Below are 21,525 nucleotides of genomic sequence, written 5' to 3'. Positions count from 1 at the left end.
TACATCATCCAGCTAGTTCTTCCATTCCTTCCGATGATCTCCATGTTGTCTTTTATCAGAAGGTGGTGTCACTTTGACATTAAAATTGGTCTTCCATTCATGGGAACAAACTCCAGGGAATGAAACATCTCCCAGAAGCTTGGCCGATCTCCTCTCTCAGCCCTTTCGCCGCAAGGAGCTGATTTTAGCTAGGTTACGTACTGGGTACTGTCTTTTTAGCCATCGTCATTTGTCAAGTGGTGACCCACCATCACTTTGTGCTAACTGTCATCAACCTTTGACCATTAGCTGTTTCCTGACCAAATGTCTCTCTTTTAACCACTTACGTTCTACTGTATGTTTGCTGTCTGAGTTATCGGTCGTTTTAGCAAACGGCACATTGGATGTTGATTGTGTTTTACTTTTTATCCATCATAGCAATATAGCGAACGACATTTAATATTTAATTCATGGTCTTCATAGTCTCTATGACATATTTCGTGTACCTTTCTCCAAGAGTAAGTCCTTGTTTTGCCTGCCTTTCCTTCCGTTGATTGGGCTTAACGTGCAGTCACATTTAATTCCTTTTTCATCTTGGTGTTCAAAGGTTCTGACATGGGCGTGTATGACTTTATTGTGTTGTTGAAGTTACAGTTTGTATGCGGGACAGGAGTGCCAACAGAAATTATTTCTTTTTCCTCTTTTTGCAAGTAGTTTGTAACAACTGTTCACAGCTTGTGACTGGTGGATTACTATTCTAAATAATCTGTTCTTAATTATGACTACAATAAAAACACCACCATTCTTATTTAATTAATGATGACATTATAACATCTAACAATGGAAAATCCAGGATGGAATAATGTCAGTATTATGAAAAAGATAGATTGCCAATCACCATATAGCAGAGATTTTGAGTTGCAATCTGGTCTCGACAACCAGAGACTGTGTGTGACTGACTCTCTCTCTCTCTCTCTCTCTCTCTCTCTCTCTCTCTCTCTCTGTCTGTCTGTCTGTCTGTCTGTGTGTGTGTGTGTGTGTGTGTGTGTGTGTGTGTGTGAAAACTTACTTGTTTGACAGTCTTTTAATTATGCCTATCTGCAATTCAACATTTCTGCTACATGGAGAGTAGCACTCTATCCCTTTCATAATACTGACATGGTTTTATGTATTTTAGGTATGCTAGATTCACAATTTCTGACTCATGATGATGACCTATTCAATCGGCAGTTTATATTTCAGAATATAACATTCTTAAGAGGAGTTGGTTGGTTGACTGGATGATTAAAGGGACCAAACTACTAGGTCATCAGTCCCTTTTTCCTCAGACAGACAGGTCTACATGCCTGTAGATCAGATAGCCTACCACACAAAACCCAGGGGAGGAAAACCATAAGGTCTATGAAAGTGAGATAATGGACAAGAAGAAGAAAGAAAGAAAGACAGAGAGAGAGAGCACAAGAAAGGTGTTCCCTCTAGGGAGCAGCCAGAAGCCTCCGAAAGCACAGTGCAATGCAATGAGGGAACATACATCCCAGTCCCCCACCCCCCTTACCAGATTTAGCCCACTCACAAATCACCTAGGAAAGACTAGCAACATGGACACGACGAGAGAAGTACAGAGAGACAAAAGACGAACAAGTCTAACAGACCATGGGGGGGGGGGGGGGGGGGGGGGGAGTAAAAGAGCAGGTAAGGTGAGGACCAGGCTGCACCACAATGCCCAGATAGCCACAGCACGGACTTGGCAGAGGAGGCAAAGAGTGTTCTGCCAACCCATCAATGGGCCAATATGGGTAAGTGGACCTACCTTGAAGAGAGCGGTGAAAGCTCCCTTCAAGAATAAAACATAAAACTAAGTCAGCCACTGAGGCACTGTCTCCTAACACCAGAGACAGCGCGCGAGGGAGATTAAGAGCCCACTGCATGGTGGCTAACTTCGGACAGTCCAGCAAAATGTGGACCACCAGCAAATGGGAACCACAATGACAGAGAGGTGGGTCTTTGCGACAGAAGAGATGACCAAGAGTTAGCCAAGTATGGCCAATACGCAGCCAGCAAAAGGACGATCAAGTCTTTGAGAGAGGCCCACATGAAGGACCTCCACAGATTTGTAGTCTCCTTCATCACCCTATTTTGTTTGGCAAAGTCAGAGTGAGCCATTCCTGATTCCCTAACCTTCATGGCATAATACCGATCAGAGGTCCATTACTGGAATACCAACATCACAAATCAGTTTACAGGTAGCCAGTTTGGCCAGGCTACCAGCAAGTTCATTTCCCAGGATCCTGATGTGGCCTGGGGTCCAGACATACAGGGAACCCTGGATAGCAATTACCAAGGGACGGTGAAGGTAACATTGGTCAAGAGATGCAAACTGCACAAGGAGTTGCTGAAGATGAGAGAGGATCCACCGGTGCAGAAACTAATATGTTCAAGAGCACGAGAGATGGCTACCAACTCCGCAGTGAAAACATTACAACCATTTGGCAGGGAGCACAGTTCAGTGTCACATGCGAGTATAAGCGAAGCCCACAGGACCAGCACCCATTAAGTCATCAGTACAGACTACTTCTGAACCCCAAGATATGACAAGAATGGCTAAAAATTGGTGGCAGACGGCCTCAGAAGGAACCGAGTCTTTCAGATCTGGTGATAGGTCAAGACAACGCTGTGGCCGAGGGATGCACCATGAATGTGTAGTGAATGGGCCTGGAGGAGAGGTGATAGAGGAAACAACTGGAGTTCAGAGAGGAGAGACAGGATGTGGATTGCGATTGTAATCCTTGATCTGGACTGCTGTTGCGGGGGATGGATTCCGGTGTTTCGACGGGATTGTATCAGGGCTTTGTAAAGCTGTGGAAAGGTAGTACGATATGCATCCCAGCTGGTGTTACTCAGGCAGTGAAGACTATTAAGGTGCAGCTAACACTTTCGATCAATCTAGCATAGATGGGGAATCCACGTCAACTTAGGATTTAAGACCAGTCCAAAAAACCAAAATGTTCCCACCACATTGAGTAGTTGGCTGTTGAGGTAAAGTTCTGGTTGTGGGTGAACACTACAATGTTGACAGAAGTGCATAACATGAGTTTTGAAAGCCATGGGTGAGGTCCCATGACTGCGCCTTTCCTATGGCACCTTGCAGTCGATGTTCAGCGACATCCATACTAACAGAGCCCTGTGGTACCCCATTCTCTCGTCGGATTGGGGGGGGAGGGGAGGGGGGTGGGGGGTGGTACTGTGGGAAGCAGCAAGTTGAACCTGCAAAGTATGGTGGGATAAGAAGATGTGTACAGTAGCTAGGATATGGGGTCTTAAGCCTTTTTCAGGTCGAAGAAGATGGCTATAAGGTGTTGATATTGGACAAAAGCTGTTTGGATGGCAGACTCCAGGCAATCCAGATTTTCAGTATAGAGTCACCTCGGCAAAAACCGCCCTGGGATGGAGGCAGAAGACCCCGAGACTCAAGGAGCCAACACAGCCGCCAGCTCACCATGCATTCAAACAACTTGTAGAGAACACTGGTGGGATTAACTGGGTAATAACTATTCATCTCTAGAGGGTGCTTGCCCTGTTTCAGTACTGGGATGATGATGATTTGTCGCTGTTGCAATGGGAAGTCGCCCTCACTCCAGGATGCAGTTAAAGATGGCAAGGATATGACACTGACAATCCACAGATAGGTGCTTGATCATCTGGGGCAGTGGGCTAGGACACTGACAACTCCCCATTCACTGAATGGAGCATTATACGGATTCAGGTGGTGTGCAGTAAAAGATAACTGCTTTTGCTCTACTCACTTTTTTAGGACACAAAAAAGGGTTGACAGTTCTCAGACTCAGAGGCTCTAGCATAATACAGAGAAAAATGTGGCATCTGTGTTAGTGTAGATGGCACCATTCAACGGAACACCACCAGGTACACCTGCAGGTGTCTGGTATCTGTAGATACATCTGACCTTGGCTCAAACCTATGAAGGGAAGGTTCACGGTCTGATGGTTGAAGCGTACTGTTCCTTGCATTCTTGTTTCCATCGTTTTATTGGATGGCAGACCCAGGCATGGAGCCACTGAAAGGCAATAACGTGCTCCATCGATGGGTGCCACTTATGGTGCTGGAGAGCTCGCCTACGATCTCTAATGGCCTCTGCAATTTCTGATGACCATCCAGGTATTGTCTTCTGTCGGGGTGCACAGAAGGAACAGGGAATCGCCAAAATCAGCTGCTCAAATAATGGTTGTAGTTGTATTCTGGACTGCCTCATCAATATCTCCATGCAGTGGGGAGCCAAGGGCAACAAAAGAGGCAAAAGCATCCCAGTCAACACGGCTGAGAGTCCATCTGGGCAGGCGTCCATAGGAGTGACGCTTTCTTTCACATCACTTCGGTATAATGTCACCCTGACCTTTTCAGGTAATGAATCACCATCAAAGGCCAACATGAAGGCACTGGTAGCGACACTGTTGTCCTTTGGTCCCCAATGTACATGACTAACAAAGTGTGCACCCTGGCACTCCAAGTTGGTGCATAGCTCAGCATCAGATTGTAAGAGCAGGTCCCTGAACCATATTTAGACTATTATGGTGAGTGACAGTCACCGGTATGTCACCCACCTTGTTAAGAGCTAGTAGCACCCGTGATTGGGCAGAGGATACTCTTTTGATCAAAATAATTGACCCACTTTTCATTTTAGAAATGGCTGCCACTTCCCCAAGCTTGACTTCTATGTTCTCCACAAAGAAGAAGGGTTCTGTAGCCAAGAAGGAATCCCCATCAATCATTGAGCAAACTAATTATTGGGGGGACAGGGGGGGGGGGGGGGGGGATATTTCTCTGCTTGCCGCTTAGCCCTATGGAAGGAAACATTTTATGGTCACATCTCTCTGCACTTAAATAGTACTTTCCTTCCATAGAGACTGCTGGAATCATACAGCTACCGGCGGAAGATAACTTCATCCGATTCATTTGCGGCTCATCCGCCATGGTGCCACCCACTTCGAATGGGGGCTCTTGCCATGTGCGCCACCCAGCCGCAGAAAATGGCTACGTGACCAGTAATCCGTTGCTCGGAGTCCCCGTGTCCCAGTCACAATGGGCACATGCACATGCACATAAACCTTGGCATACATGGGAAGTTTTCAGCTCAGACACCAACAATACGATACCCACGTGGCCAGGGGGCTACCACTGTGCAGCTATTTGATGACCACCATGACAGGATGGCCACCATGCTGGAGCTTACACTGCATTGGGTGACCTTCCCTGCATGGTAAACATTTCTGGAGAATCTGAAAACTGATGGCAGGTCAAACCTAACAACGGGGACTATGTCTTTACTTAATGAAAAGTTGTAGAAAACAAAAAAAAAGCGGAAACTCTAATCCCAGTCACAAACGAGATCTGAGCTGGGTCTGCATCAAGAAAACCATACAATGGAGAGGCAGAGGGAGAAAGGGACAGTGGAAGTATAAGCTTGCAGGACAGAAACGAAGTAATGCTGCAAAGCATGGGGCCCCATGGTAGCCAAGCAGGTAGGTACTGACACGAGAGTTGTGAGCCCTCAGGGGCTAAATGAGTAATATTGTCATTGAACCTTGGTGGGTCCTTCCCCACATCTCACTACATCCCATCACACAAACTCAACCAGCATGTTTCTGACAAGGTTTGTGAATTTCTCCAATTAATCAATATTCTCCTTCCCAGATGTAAATAGTTGCTCAGATAGTTTGTTATTTTATTGACACATCATGCACAACTTTTCATTCAACACCACTGATCAATGATGCGGCTGTAGCTCTGTGTTTGTTGATTCATCCATTTATTTTCACTGAATTGAAAAGTTCACATTTTTTTATTGACAGCATATATTGTATACTTACATCATATGTATTCTACTTAGTTGGCTGTCCAAGATAATTTTCAGATAAGATATTTAGTACAATTTCACTTGAACCGCCATCCCTGCCACCTGTGTCATGCATGGCTGGCTAACAGGAACCTCTCCTATGGCTAAAACATGATCAGGTAATTTATCAGAAATATTTTTCCACAAATCTTCCGTAGCATTCCATGCCATCTCAACTGATGTAGTGTGTCACCAATAGATAGTTTTAGTAAGAAATTTTGGCCCACCTTTAAGGCTTAACTTTACCCAAATTATCTATTGTTGACTGCATTTATCTCATTACACAAAAAGAGACTTGTCACATATATATTCCAGTCAGAATTTAAGATTTTGTTTCCGTTTGTTTCTAGTTTTACCCAATTTTCTGTTCCACTTGCTACACAAGCAATGCTGTTTAAGCAAGTCACAGTAATTCAGTGATCTTGCCTTGAATACTTGTCCAGTTACCTAATATTCAGTTTTCATTTTCACAGTTGACTTATATGGCTATTTGATCTCCTCAATATGAAATACATGTGAAGTGATCATGGCTCTTTGGTGTTCAACATCTAAAGGTAAACAGGCTTACAAAGTAATATATCTAAAAAAAAAAAAAAGGATGCAAACTATTCATATTGCGCTATTGAAGGAAATCCTTTCTGCGGGTACTGCATGCCTAACCAATTCAGGGAGGCACTTTAAAATTCTACATCCAATACAGATTAAGTCAAGGAATCTGCACCCAAGATCACCAAAAAATCAATGGAGCCTCTAGTTTAAATCCACCTGGCTCCAAACCAAGGATTCCAATCAATACTGGGCATGAATGAACAAATTGTGAACTGTGATTCCATTAGACGAGTGACACCACCAAAAGGAACTAAGATGATGACAAGCATTACTTACAACCAGCTGTAACCATTGCACTAAACAGATGGCTGCAGAGCTGCTTCTGTATCTCAGACGAGACCTTCCCACAGTAAACATATGGGATATCCAAAGGACTTCCTTTATGATCTGATTGTTATTTCCCCGAGGAGATCCATCATCTGCGTTAAATTGGAAACCTAATAATGAGCAATCTGACCGTAGTCTAGATCATGCAGGATCATTGACCCCAGGGTCAAAAGATAAAGCAACTGATGTGGGCTCATGTAACAACAGTAAACATGTCTTTCTCATATACACTTCACTATAAAATAATATTTTACTGCTATTTGTGCAGATTTCCTCAACAAACTGAACCACTGACATCTTAACATAAAAGTTTCATCTGTTAATAAGAAATTAATAATTTATTTGGAGAAATGTAACCCACAAAACACAGCACTGAAACGTATCACTGTGGAATGTTTATCAGCTCTATTGATGAAAACATCAGCCTATGTGCACATGCTATGCAGTGTTTTGGGGCCAAAGCCCTCAGAGTAAAGTCTAAGGAGAAAACATGCATTCCTCCAATCTTATGTAGGCTAGTCAATAGTGGAAACAACAATTTCAATAATGAGCAGCATATTCGCCCTAAAATATATGTTAACAATGTTGAACACCTCATTTAGTAGCTAAAGATCATGCAGACTGTTTCATAACTTATCACGAACACCAAGAATAACATACTGCATTACAGCACTCACCCTCTCTCATCTGGGGACTCAACACCATAGCCTTGAGCAAGCAAGGCTGCTATAGGTTCACTAATTACTTGCAGAACATCGAATCCTGCATCTTCCGCTGCATGTGCCAGTGCCCGACGACTACACTTCGAAAAATTTAAGGGGACACACAGGACTGTGCGCAGATCTGTATCTGGAGGTACACATGTGGAAGCAAAGCCTGAAACAAATAACAAAAAATAAAGAAATGCTTTACATTACTACCAAACCACAAGCTTCATATTTGTATACAAACACTATATTTATTGTTGATTGACAGCTAGCTGGCTGGTCGTCAGTAGAGTCAATGCCTACAGCTTATTCTTTTCCATCAAATAACTTGAAACACTTAAAAAACTCACAGTACAAATATGATGCAGCACTGGAAAACTTGTTAAATTGACATGCGACCCCATTAAAAGCAGGATCTTGCATTCGCAACGTAAGTATTCCTGTAAATTGCTTTGTTCTACCACCAAATTCGTCGAAAGTTACAGAATCAGAAAAGCTACCCATAGATTAGTTCGGTACCTGCATCAAAAATTTGTGATTCATTTTTTTTAGGGGCAGGAACATTTTGTGAATGGGCCAAAGAGTTTTGTTACTGCAAAGTATTGATTCCACTGTGAGAGTACTTATTAGTTACATGTTCAAAAGGAAAACTCTAATAGTTTAATCATTTTGTGTAATAGGACAGTGTGAAAAAATGAGTGAAAAGTCACCGAGACCAAATCATTCTCTCTATTTCAGCAATCATATTCCCACTTGACCGCTTCTACAAGCAAAACATGTCAAAGCACTACACCAAAGGAAGTCAGCATTTAGAAGATAGAAGTATATCTGTGATAATACAGGATGGATGTATTTAACCATTGCACTACCTGATAAAATCTGTAGCCACTCTTTGGTGGCTATGTCTTTTTATCCTGCACAAAAAATGTGTATAAAATTTTAAAGCCCAAAACTTCTTCAAATTGGCTGCCTTGTCAGGATCCAATTCTGTACAGATTGCTCGCAAAGATAGCAACCAAAGTAAGATTGTAATTTTGACATGTTACATATACACTGTCCAGTCACATTAATGTGACCATCAGTCGAAAGCCTGAATAACCACCTTTTGCTGCATAGACCACTGCGAGACATGCAGGAATAGTGATAGTGAAGTTCTGGAGGGTAACGACACGGATATGGAGCCATGCAGACTCCAGTGCCATGGCCAGAATGTGACAGGTTTCTCTTGAGAATCCACCGCGAGAACAGCTCGATCGAGGTGGTCCCACAGATTATCAACCGGGTTTAAATCCAGAGGGTCTGGTGGCCAGGAGGGTACAGTAAATTCATCCTGGTGCTCTTCATACCACACACACACACACACACACACACACACACACACACACTGTGAGCTCTGTGACACATTACATTGTCCTGCTGGTAAATGCCATTGTGTGAAGGAAAAAACGAACTGCATGTATGAGTGAACATGGTAACCAAGGCTAGATGCATACTTATATCAATCATCTGTGCCTTTCAGAATGACAAAATAACTCGGGTAATGCCTTGAATATATTCCCCAGACCATAAAGCTCCCTCCTCCAGCCTGGACCCCTTTGCTTTCAGATGATTCACACTGTGCACACCAATGGCCAGTTGTCCAATGGAGCATAAAACGTGATTCATCTGAAAAGGCAACCTGTCACCACTCAGTGGACACCCAGCTGCAGTGCTGGCGAGCTAATTCCAGTCTTTGTTGCCGATGAACACCAGTTAGCAAGAGTGCACAAACCAGGCACCTGCTGCAGAGAACCATACACAGCAATGTTTGCTGAACGGTCATTGAGGAGACATTTTTGGTAGCCATGGGTTTATCTGGGCAGTCTGATGCTCACCCATACATATCTACACAGCTGTTGTTCACCCCGTCATCTCTGGCCCGTAGTGCATTATAGCTACCGTTGTGCTGGTTTTGTATAGCACCTATTTTACCATGCACGGTATACTTTAAACACAATGGCACACAAACAGTTTCATAACTTAGCTGTTTTGGAAATTCTTCCACCCTTGGCCTGAAAGTCAATGATCATGTCCTTCTGGAAGTCAGATAAACCACTCTGTTTCCACATTATAACGACTGCAATGTTTTCCATGTTCCCCAACACACTTTATATACCCTCCCCTGCTGGCGCTGCCACCTGCTGTTTGTGAGTGGTTATTCATGCTGATTCCAAACATAGGCAGTGGTCACACTGTTGTTACTGGATTGTGCATAACACCTTTGTCAGTCTCTGGATTAATTACAACAGAGATATGTTGCAATTTTTTCCAGCTAGTGTGTTGAACAACAGAATCATTTTAAGTAATTACTACTCACAATCTAACAATGCGGGTATAGTATTAAGAATGGAGTGTCGAATGATACAATTTATACTCTGAGGAATATCTCCTATGATGCCCAAATGGATCATTAAGTAGTTAAGATCCTACTGTCAGTTTATAAACTAGTTGTATTATAAGAAAAACATGAAACAGACAGTATTAATACATAACTGACAAACAAAGAATCATAATAATATGAGTAAATATACTGCTACAGATTTCTGAAAACAACTATCAGACAACATATATAAGTGCCTGAAGGTCAGTGCTCTTAGTATCTTTTCTTAATAATGTCTGTAGCTTCTGTCTGTAGTTTTTATGCTTACACTAGCAATTAGTGAATAATGGAAATCCAGTCAACCATGTTTTCAGACAAAGATAAAGAAAAGAAGGAAAAATAATGTCTAAGGTAGGGTGGACAGTGATCAGTGATGTCTGAGTAAGCTGTATTGCCTACTCAAGTTGTGTACACACACACACACACACACACACACACACACACACACACACACAAGTTACAACTCTTACAACACTAGACAGTATAAAATGTAATTACAATTTTTCTACTTTGGAGCAAAGCAGTTTGATACATTTCTTAGAGTAGCTTAATACATTTCATCAAGAAACAAATTTGCTAACTGAAAACCAAGTTTGCACTACTTTCTAACAAAAGAACAATCTCTGTGAATTTAGTTTAGTAGCGGCATTGGTGAGCTCTACTGTAAAGAATGGAAAGTTTAAAAAGTCATCACCCCTCTGTGTCATAAAAGGTGAAGTATTAGTTTATTTGGCCAAAGATGGTGTCAACAACCATTCCATGGTACACTTGGATGTATACAACTAAAATGAATTTGGGGGACCACAGGAAACCTAAGTCAGGCTGGCTGGACTGGGATCCAAACAACTTTCCTCCAAAATACAAGAACAGCATTCTTGATCACTAACCACCACATTCCATCAGTGAAGCCTAAAGAAGTCTACACACACTTTTGGTAAAACTCCATCTTATTTTTTACACTCCCTATACAGTTTTTGATGTACAAATCTAAAACCACTCCTGATCATAACTGTTTGTTGAACAGATAAATTATGCTTGAATTCAGTAAGTTCCCAAGATAATTATTTGATTCATTACTGTACTCATACTTAAAAAGACAGATTCATCTCAGATATTTAACCAGAGTTATGTCAGTAACAAGCATTTCACAGCAAGTCACATGGGGGATAACAACTGCAAAGCAAAGCAATAATCTGAAGGTCCCATCATGATCATAGTCCATGGTGGGCTTCAGTTTATTAGTAAAATATTGGAAAACTGTGGTATCCTTACAAATTTACTATGGAATATTCCTCAACCATCTGGGGTGAGTGACTGAAGCTCTGATAAAGTCAGAGGCTACACATGTGATCTGGCAGACATTGTGAGAAATATGTCAACAAATTGATGAAAATGAATTTTGGAAACTTTAAGTGGTTCATCCCGCAGTTCTCCACATTTCTTCCCATAAATGTGTATTACGTAAATTTAAATAAATTCAACAGAAATAGCACGAGGTACAGAAATTAAACTATTACAGCATGTGAATGAGCGGATAGGTATTCGCAGACAAACTGTGAGAGCCACACTGCACCTGTGGTCATACAGCTCAGGGAGTAGAAGTATTGACTACGAAAGGCATAGGTTCAAGTCTGAGATTCAGTCAAGTGAAAAGTTTTATTCTGAAGGAAAATTTCATTACATGTACACTCCAATGTAAAGTGAAAGATTCATTTTTATTAAACACATGTAATCATATCAGCCATTTCAAATGGAAAAAAAAGTAGCAAAAGCAATTATTGCTTCTTGTTCATTCTTACGACACAAACCCAGGCCCGAGGACTGCATGGGTAGCAGAGGCCAGCAGATTGCACAGTTACAACAAGAGTGATGGAAGGTCAGGACAGAGGGACTGGTCCCCCACCTCCACAGGCACACACACTGTGATCCTCTCAACCATCCTCCAGTGAGAAGGGACACGAGGCACAGGTGGCGGTCATCTTAGTTCCAGCCTGAGCATCGGAAGTGACGACAGGGTGCCAAATGCGACTGTGGTCACAGCCAGAGCTGTTTCGTGTTGGTGGGTCAGACAGTCATGTCTGGCCTTAACATCAAGCCACTGATGCTCTCTGTCACCAATGATGACCCCTTGGGTCCATCCCAGACACCAACTGCATATGCATGCCCAGACAGACATTCCACCCACAGGCAGGCCTATAGGCAGGTTTGGCACACAGCACAGGATGCAGGAGGTCTAATGGTGTACAATACCAACTCAAATGCAGTATTTCAGCCAGATGATGTCTGCAAGGTCTTCAGCAGCTGTGTTTTAAATGTATGGACCATCTGCTCAATCTCCCCATTAGGAGCACGGTGAAACAGGGTGGTGATCGCATTACAGCCACAGACAGCCTAAAGCTGCATCTACGTAAATGGGGGCTAATTTTCCAACACCAGGGAATAAGTGGCACTCCCTCAAGGTAGAATACCATCATGAGGTCACAAGTGGTAAAAATGGTGGTAATGAACAGCATCCATGCCACGTAAGGGAAGTTTTGAGAGGGTGGCCACCACCAAAAGCCACATAACAACCTGAAATGTCACGGTAAAATCAACGAGGACCTTCTCCGACAAGTTATCAGGATGGGGCCACGACGAGGAACCTTGACCGTGGGACAAGTGATTGAGAGATCAGGCATGACACGAGCCGTATGCGCATTCAATGTCTGCATTGATGTTGGGCCAGTACACGTGCTGTGGGGCTAGTGCCTCCATACATGTCCTCCACCAATGACAGGCACAAAGGAGCTGGAGGATGCGGGGACAGAGCGAGGATAGAATGATGGTCAGGTTTTCGAGAGTCCTCTGCAGCCATCATTAAAACATCATTTGTAGCATTGAATCAGTAGCATAACATGAAATAATTGTGAAAGGCTAGATCAGTAAGGCTCAAAACATTCTCTGGACACCTCTCCAGTACCTCAGACAAAACTTTCAACAGGACAGGATCGTGAAACAACACAGTGGATACCTCACGTGCAGTCAGAAGGAATTGAACCAGGATTTATTGTGGATGTTGGTCCAGGGGAAACAAACTGTTTCCTTGTGGTTGAACTGCACATTGGCACCAAGAGGAATTGGGGGTAGGGTGTTCACTTTGGTGAGTTGGGTGAAAGTGGATTTTAATTGATACCCAATCAAAAACAATGCCCAATTCTGCATACAATGCATCATCTTTTCCAGGCGTTTAGAACAATGCACAAACAACAAAATCAAGGCTTTGAGCTTTGCAGTCGCTCAACAGGTGTAATTTGCTGCCATACAGTCTACATTCCAGAGGTGAGAGCAACTGGCCATTCACTACTACCCGACACCTTATGGGACAAAACAACCGCTATACCATATCGGGAAGTGTCTGTCTTGAGTGTCAAGGGCAGGTCCAATGAATATAGTGTCAGTCACAATGCCACCTTGAAACTGTACTTAATGTTCTGATATGCCAATTGGCAGGTGGTCAACCACACAAATTTGACACCCTTCTTGCATAGTCGATCTAGGGGATCTGTGATTTGTGCCACCTAGGGAATAAACTTGGCACTGAACATGATTCTACCCAGAAACAACTAGCTGCTTAAGGTCAGTAGTGGCCAACATATTAGTGATTACGTCAATGTGATCACACGTGTGCACGATACTATAGTGACCTGGGGTCACTGGGGCCTCTAAGATACAGAGGCTATGAAGTGGTGGGTTGTGGAAGCAGTGGTGCTGGCCAGGGATGGACAGGTATAGTGTATTTTATTTTTCTTGAATTACAGCACTGGAGTGTCTGGATAAAGGAGACCATAATTAGGGTGTTTTGGGGTGCAGCAAATGCAGAGCGCATAAGATATCAGCTGTTGTTGGTGCAAAACTTGCAGAAGTGGAATCCCCTGCCTCTGTGAGAAGACTAATCACGGGGCTAGTCCGGAAGGCACCAGTCACAAGTCGGACCCCACAATGGTGGATGGGATCTAGTATCTGCAATGTCGAAGGTGACACAAAACCATAGACAAGACTCCCATAGTCTAAACGAGACTGGGCCAGTGCTTTGTACAATCGCAGGAGAATAGAGTGGTCTGCACCTCAGGTGGTATCGCACAGACATCTGAGAACATTGAGACGTAACCAGCACATCCTCTTCAGCTGGCGAAGACGAGGGAGCCGTGTCAACCGGACAATGAAGACCAGACCCAAGAAGAGACGGGTGTCCACCACCTCGAGGGATTGGCCATCGAGGAACAGGTCCGGATGAGGATGGACTATATGGCGACGGCAGAAATACGTGACGTACAATTTGGTCACCAAAAACTGAAAGCCATGGTAGAGAGCCCAAGATTGCACCCGGTAGATTGCCCCCCCTGTAGACGGCTTTCTGCAGCGCCCACGACAGAGGAAGCGACATACGTACAAAAATCGTCAACAAAGACGCGAACACTGTCGGCCCAGCAGCCACTACCAGTCCATTAATGGCGATGAAAAAAAGAAGGACGCTCAGTACAGAACTCTGTGGAACCCCATTTTCTTACTGACGGGAAGTGCTGTAGGAGGAACCAACTTGGACCCGGAAAGAGCGACATGAAAGAAAGTTATGGATAAAAATGGGCAGAGCACCACAAAGGCCCCAGTCGTGAAGGGTGGTGAGGATGTGGTGGCACCAGTTGGTGCCGTAGGCTTTATGCAGGTCAAAGAAGACTGCAACGAGGTGTTGCCAATGGGCAAAAGCCGACCGGATAGCAGACTCCAGGTGGAATAAGTTATCCAATGTAGAGTGGCCACGGCAGAAACCACCTTGAGTCGATGACAAAAGGTCACAGAATTCGAGGATCCAAAACAGCCGCCAACTCACCAGGCGTTCAACGAGCTTGCAGAGGGTGTTGGTAAGGCTAATTGGACAGTAGCTATCCAACTGAAGAGGTGGCTGCCCAGGCTTCAACACCGGAATAACAATGCTTTCCTGCCACTGGGTAGGAAATACCCCCTCACTCCACAGATGGTTGAAAAGGGTCTGTACACGACGGTGGCCAGCCACCGATAAGTGATGGAGCATTTGGTTATGTATCCAATCCGGTCCAGGAGACATGTCAGGACGAAGGGTGAGGGTGCTGGCGAATTCCCACGCGCTAAATGGGGCATTACAAGGCTCCAAGCAGCGAGAAATGAAAGACAAAGGCAGTCGTTACGAGCGCTGTTTGAGGAGGAGGAGGAACAAGGGCGGATACTGAGTCGACGCAGAGGCTTGGGCAAAGTGTTGAGCGAAACACACTGCAACAAAGTACAGATGGGAAGGACAACACCATGCACAGAAATTCCTGCAACGGGACAATAGCCAAAAATTTGCCTGAGTTTTGCCCAGTCTTGTGAAGAGCAGGTGTGTGGTCCTATGGCAGATACATACCATTACCAGCAAATCCGTTTCTGAAATTTGATTGCAGCAATTTCCAGAGTCCACTATGGGACCATCATTTGACAGGGGAGGGGGGAACCCCGAGGAAGAAGGGATGGCTGAAACAGCTGTGGCAAGAATGTCGGCAGTTAAAGTCTGTGTAGACTCATCAATACTACGGTGTGGTAGTATGGGGGGGATGGTAGCAGAAGAGAAGGCACCCCAATCAGCTGTAGAGAAGGCCCACCTGGGAGGGTGACGGAGCAAGACATACTGAAGGAAGGTCAAAACAATTGGGTAATGATCGCTGTCACATAAGTCATCGTGGACACCCCACTGAATGGAGGGAAGAAGGCTGGGACTGCAGATGATGAGGCCAATGGAAGAGAAAGTGCCGTGTGCCACACTTAAATCTGTGGGAGTACCGGTGTTACAGAGGTCAAGCGCTGCCAGAACAGATTCAACTGTCCTGCCCAGGGCAATAGTCGGGTGACTACCCCAAAGAGGGTTGTGGGCATTGAAGTCCCCTACAAGCAGGGAGGGAGAAGGGAGTTGTTGAAGAAGGGTGGTTAGGGCAAGGGATGTGGGTGGCCTGTCAGGCAGGAGGTAGAGATTACAGATTGTGATTGGAGTGGTGAGATTGACCCTGACAGCAATTGCTTCCAGAGTGGTATGGAGGGGAACCCATTTACTAAAATTGTCTTTGCGCACCAAGGTGCAAACACCACCAGCCTGCACAGGGCCAATCTGGTTTCAACAGAAAGCATGGAACCCATGAAGGGTGGGTGAGTAAGAATTGACAAAATGGGTCTCTTGGAGAACAATACAAGCAGCAGAGTAGGAGGAAAGAAGGGGCTGCAACTCCAGGAATTACACCTGACAATAGCGGCCCCCACCGGCCGCAGATCGTGCGGCCTATGTGGAGCTGCAGATCGCCTTTCAGGGGGTGCCGGGAAGAGGAGTCCCGGGAGGGAGCTCCAGTACCATCGGCTGCCGAAGAAGGGGAGCGCTTCTCTGGCAGGGGAGGGGGATTAGCACCCAAAGGGGTGAGTGTGAGGGTGAGGGTGAGGGTGAGGGTGAGGGTGAGGGTGAGGGTGAGGGTGAGGGTGAGGGTGAGGGGGAGGGGGAGGGTGAGGGGGAGGGGGAGGGGGAGGGGGAGGGGTAATTTGGGCGCGGCTTGGAAGAGGAGGGGGTACGAACGGGAGTGGACGTAACTGAAGCAAAAGCAGAAGTTAGAGGCACAGGATGGAGCCGGTCATACTTTCGACAAGCCTCAGTGTAGGTAAGTCGATCTAAAGTCTTGTACTCTTGAATCCGTCATTCTTTCACATACACCAGGCATGCTGGCGAGTGCGGAGGATGCTGCGCATCACAACTGATGCACACAGGCGGAGGACCACAGGCACTCCCCTCATGGAGGGGGCGCCCACAGTCTCCACAGAGGTGATAACTGGTGGAGCGGGAAGACCTGTGTCCAAACCGTAAGCATTTAAGGCATCTCATCGGTGGTGGAATGTAAGGTTTTACATCACACCGATACACCACCACCTTTACCTTCTCTGGGAGGATATCCCCCTCGAAGGCCAGAAAAAAGGAGTCTCTATCAGTGTGATTATTTTTAAGGCCTCGCTGTACAATGTGGATAAATCGGACTCCTTGCCGCTCGAGGTTTGCATGGAGCTCCTCGTCAGTTTGGAGAAGAAGATCCCAGTAGAAAATGATACCCTGTACCGAGTTCAAAGATTGGTGGGGTGCGACGGAGACTGTGCTGTGGTCATAAGTCCCCTAGAACTTAGAACTACTTAAACCTAACTGACCTAAGGACATCACACACATCTATGCCCGAGGCAGGATTCGAACCTGTGACCGTAGCGGTCGTGCGGTTCCAGACTGTAGCGCCTTTAACCGCTCGGCCACTCCGGCCGGCCTCTGCAGACTGGGCAGGAGAAGATGTCTTTATGAGCAAAGAACCGGACTGCATTTTACTCGTGGATTCCACTTCATGATACTTATCTTCAATCACCTCAACAAAAAAACAAAGGCTTGGTCGTGGCAAAACTCTCACCACCTGTCCTGATACAAACCAGGTACCGAGGGAAAGGTTTCAACCCAAGTCGGCAAGCTTGACCTTCTTCCCATGGGGTGGCGAGGGAGGGGAAGGCCAAAGGATCAGAAGGACTATCATGTCTACTATCACTCTTAGAAATGGCCAAAGAATGGCCAGGATATTGAAGCCTTTCCCACTTCATATGCAAGGCGTCTGCCCTAGTACCACCCACCCTGACCAGGGGCTCGCCCAGTGGGCACCACCCCGCCATAGCGAGGGCCGTCTGGCACGGCAGCCATTGCTGGGAGTTCTGATGCCCCAAAGTGATGAGCATCAACTCCTTGGCATACACGAGCCGTTAACAGCTCAGGTACTAGCAGTGTGATCCCTGTGTTGTCAGGGGGCTCAGCCAGTTGGGTACTTAACAGCCCCACCACACGGACTGGCTACCATGCTGGTGACCTAGCATGAAGGGCGGCCAGGGTGCAAGGGGGAAAATGGAGGGGTGGGGAGGGGAGGGTGAGATGAGCCTCCAACATGGAAACTAGGTAGGGAGTTCATCCCCAAATGCTCACACTGACGGAAAATGTTGGAAATGGAGGTCAAACTCCAAGGGGACCAAAACGCTGAAAAGGAGATGGAAACAGCAAACTAAACAATTGCACATACCAAAACAAAGCCGGGAGGAAAGCCAAGTCGACATGAATTCCACCAAGAGGGAAAGGAGGGGCCAGGGGGAAAGGAGCAAGGACAGGAAAGGAAAGGAGAGGAACAGGGACGGTAATGCAGGTCTGGGAAAAGGAAGGAGACTGCAAATAGCTCGGAGTCCTGTGCACGCCACACACGTACCCACAAAGGGACTGTCGGCCCCCTGGATGGACATACGACGGAACTTCCAACATTGAAAACACCACATTGGGGGAGGGATATAGGGCTTCACATCACAGCAGTAGACCATCACCTTGATCTTCTCAGGTAATGTATCACCCTCGAAGGCCAAGATGAAGGCACCGGTGGCAACCTGCTTATCCCTCGGACCCTGATGGACACGCCGAACGAAATGTACACTTCGCCGTTCTAACCTGGTGCACAGCTCATCGTCGGACTGCAAAAGAAGGTCCCTGTGAATTATGATACCCTGGACCATATTTAAGCGCTTATGGGGCACGATGATTACAGAAACATCCCCCAGCTTGTCACAACAACTGAGTAACACCCGTGACTGGGCAGAGGATGCTGTTTTGATCAAGACTGACCCAGATATCATCTTGGACAATCCCTCAACCCCCCCCCCCCCCCCAAACTTCTCCTCTAAATGCTCAACAGAAAACTGAGGCTTCATTATCATGAAAGATTCCCGATCAGCTCTCAAACATATAAAGTAGCGGGGCGAATAAGAGCTGCTGCCATCCTTAACCTGATGTCCCTCCCATGGTGTGGTCAGGGAGGGGAACAATTTGGGGTCTTAATTCTGTGTGTTGAATTGAGCCTGTGAATGCTGAAAGACTACTGGTGTTTGACCACCAGTAAGAGATGATGTACTACGCTTCATCGGGTGTCATCCGCCCTGATGCCACCCACTCCAACCAGGGGGGCTCCCCACGGGTGCCATCCAGCCACAGCATAGGCCACCTGGTAGGATGGCCATTGCCAGGAGTCCCGATACCCCAGGAGGATGGGTATCTACCCCTGGCATATGAGGAGAGTTAATGGTGCAGGGATCAGCAGAGAGATCCCTGTGTGGTCAGGGGGCTACAACCAACAGGGAACATGGTGGCCCCACCGCAATTGACTGGCTATGGTGCTGGACATCAGGTGCAACCAAGCAAACAAGTCCATCATCATTGTCAGCATACAAATGATACTACACAGTTGATGGAAAAATACGTACCCAGGAGGGTGACCTCGCCCAACAGTTGGAGAATGAGCTGAAGTGCAAATCCACGTCAACTAAGGATGTGATAGGTATCAGTGCACGATGGACACGATGCACCATGTAAGGGGCACTTCAGGAAAATTTTGAAAAATGGGGGTCAAACCCAACAGGGGGCCATCACAAAGGCTGAAACATGTGAGACTCCTTTTAGTCACCTCTTACGACAGGCAGGAATACCTCAGGCCTATTCTAACCCCCGGACCCGCAGGGGAGTTTTTAGACAGTGTAAGAAGGATGGACATGCAGATGCATAAACGGAACACCCATAGCCTAGTTTTGAATGGACAAGGGATCAGTACAAACGTCCGATCCCCTCCCCAGGAAGTACCACTGAGGACACACAGGACACTGAGGGACCAGGTGCAGCATGCAGCAAGGCAAGACACATGGGAGAGCCATGAAAGTTTCCCATCAAGTGCGAGCCCGAGGAATTCCATTGTTCCAGTGAACGGATGAGCAACAGGCCCAAGATGTAAAGATGGTGGAAGAAACCCAATGCGCTACTACAAATTCATACAAACGGATTTGTTAGTGGAAAATCAAAAGCCATTGTCAATGTGCCATAAGTAAGACGATTGAAACATCGCTGAAGATGCCTCTGAAGGCAATAAATCACAAAATCATTACTGAAACAGGAGCCAGAGATGCCTGGTGGGAGACAAGCCATTATAGAGTTAATGGCTATAGCAAAAAAGGATGACACTCAGGATGGAGCCCTGAGGCACTCCAATTGCCTGGTTAAAAGCGTCCAACAAGGCAGAAACCACAGTTACATTCAGAACTCTGTCTTGTGAAAATTCCTGAAGGAAATGGGGCAAGCAGCCTCTGAAGCTCTTCGTATGGAGAGTATGAAGGATACCCGTCCTCCAGCAGGTGTTATAAGTTTTCTCCAAATCAAAAAACACATCCCACAGTCTGGTGCTTCTGCAGAAAACCATTCACGACATGGATTGACAAAGTCATGAGATGGTCAACTGCCGAACGGCAGGCTAGGAATCCACACTGTGCAGTAGTCAGTAACTGCGAGACTCAAGCCATCATACCAGCCGGGCATTAATCATACATTCCATCAGCTTGCAAACACAGCTAGTGAGAGAAATGGGGCAGTCGCTGGAAATCTGCTCAGATGTCATTGTATGCCTTACCCACAAGAGAAAGGTACTGCAACATCTGAATGTGAACATCGTCCAGCCCAGGATGAAGCGAGAGTGTGATCTAGCTCCCTCACAGTAAAGGTGGCAGGATTCACAATTATGAAAGGAGAAGGGTATCACCCGAGCTGTCTCCACTCATTTCAGATGGAAGACGGCAGGGCAATAGTCGGTAAAGCTCAAAATCTCCAGAAAATAGCGACCTAAGGTGTTGGAGACAGCTGTGGGGTCCAAGACGACACCATCTGCTACTGTTAGGCCGGAAATTGGGGAATGGACCTAGGTCCAAGAGAGAAAACAAGTAAATGGAATCTAGCTAGTATTTTTGCTGTCCCGAAGAAGCCGATGACACTGTGCCCCCGACTGTTTACGGCACCATTTTCACTGACGATTTTGCCATCAATTGTTATTCTCCATGGACTTGTCCGCTTGAGCAGTGTCTTCAGCACTGTCTCGATCTTATTTACTCATGGAACATCGACAATGGCTTTCAGTTTTCCACTGACAAAACAGTTTGTATGAATTTCTGGTGGCACAACGAGTTTCTTCCACCATCTTTATATCTTGGGCCTGTTGCTCTTCCGTTCGTTGAAACTATGAAATTACTAGGACTTGTGCTCCATTGGAAACTTTCTTGGTCCTCCCATGTGTCTTACCTGACTGCCTGCTGTACCCTGTCCCTCAGTATACTGTGTGTTCTCTGTGGTACTTCCTGGGGAACGGATTGGACCACCCTCCTCTGCTTGTACCGGTCCCTTGTCCATTTCAAACTGACTATGGGTCTTTTGTTTGCGCATCTGCACGTCCGTCCATCTTATGCTGTCTGAGTACAATCCATCACTGTGGCATCCATTTGGCCACTGGCGCCTTTTACACTATCCTGGTTGAGAGTCTTTATGCTGAAACTGCCAAACTACCACTGTCATTCCGACATCATGTTCTCCTCAGCTGATATGCATGCTGTTTGTCTGCCATACCTGGCCACTCATCCTATAACTCCTCCAATAACTCCTTTGACCACCTGCATGGGGCATGCCC

At 45.9% G+C, this 21,525-nt stretch overlaps 1 protein-coding gene across 2 annotated transcripts in view; it reads right to left on the bottom strand.

Moving 5' to 3' along the window:
- Positions 1 to 21,525, bottom strand: part of LOC126470716 (heat shock 70 kDa protein 14-like) — a 201,153-nt gene that overhangs the window by 93,692 nt on the left and 85,936 nt on the right. For both annotated transcript variants that reach the window (XM_050098718.1, XM_050098719.1), the window contains exon 4: positions 7,501 to 7,699. In XM_050098718.1, coding sequence (XP_049954675.1) covers positions 7,501 to 7,699 — 199 coding nt within the window. The remainder of the gene's footprint in view (positions 1 to 7,500; positions 7,700 to 21,525) is intronic.

This window comes from Schistocerca serialis, chromosome 3, assembly GCF_023864345.2.
Source record: "Schistocerca serialis cubense isolate TAMUIC-IGC-003099 chromosome 3, iqSchSeri2.2, whole genome shotgun sequence".
Classification (NCBI taxonomy): domain Eukaryota; kingdom Metazoa; phylum Arthropoda; class Insecta; order Orthoptera; family Acrididae; genus Schistocerca; species Schistocerca serialis.
The sequence above is the reverse complement of the archived record's forward strand: the minus strand, read 5'-3'. Positions and strand labels throughout refer to the sequence as shown.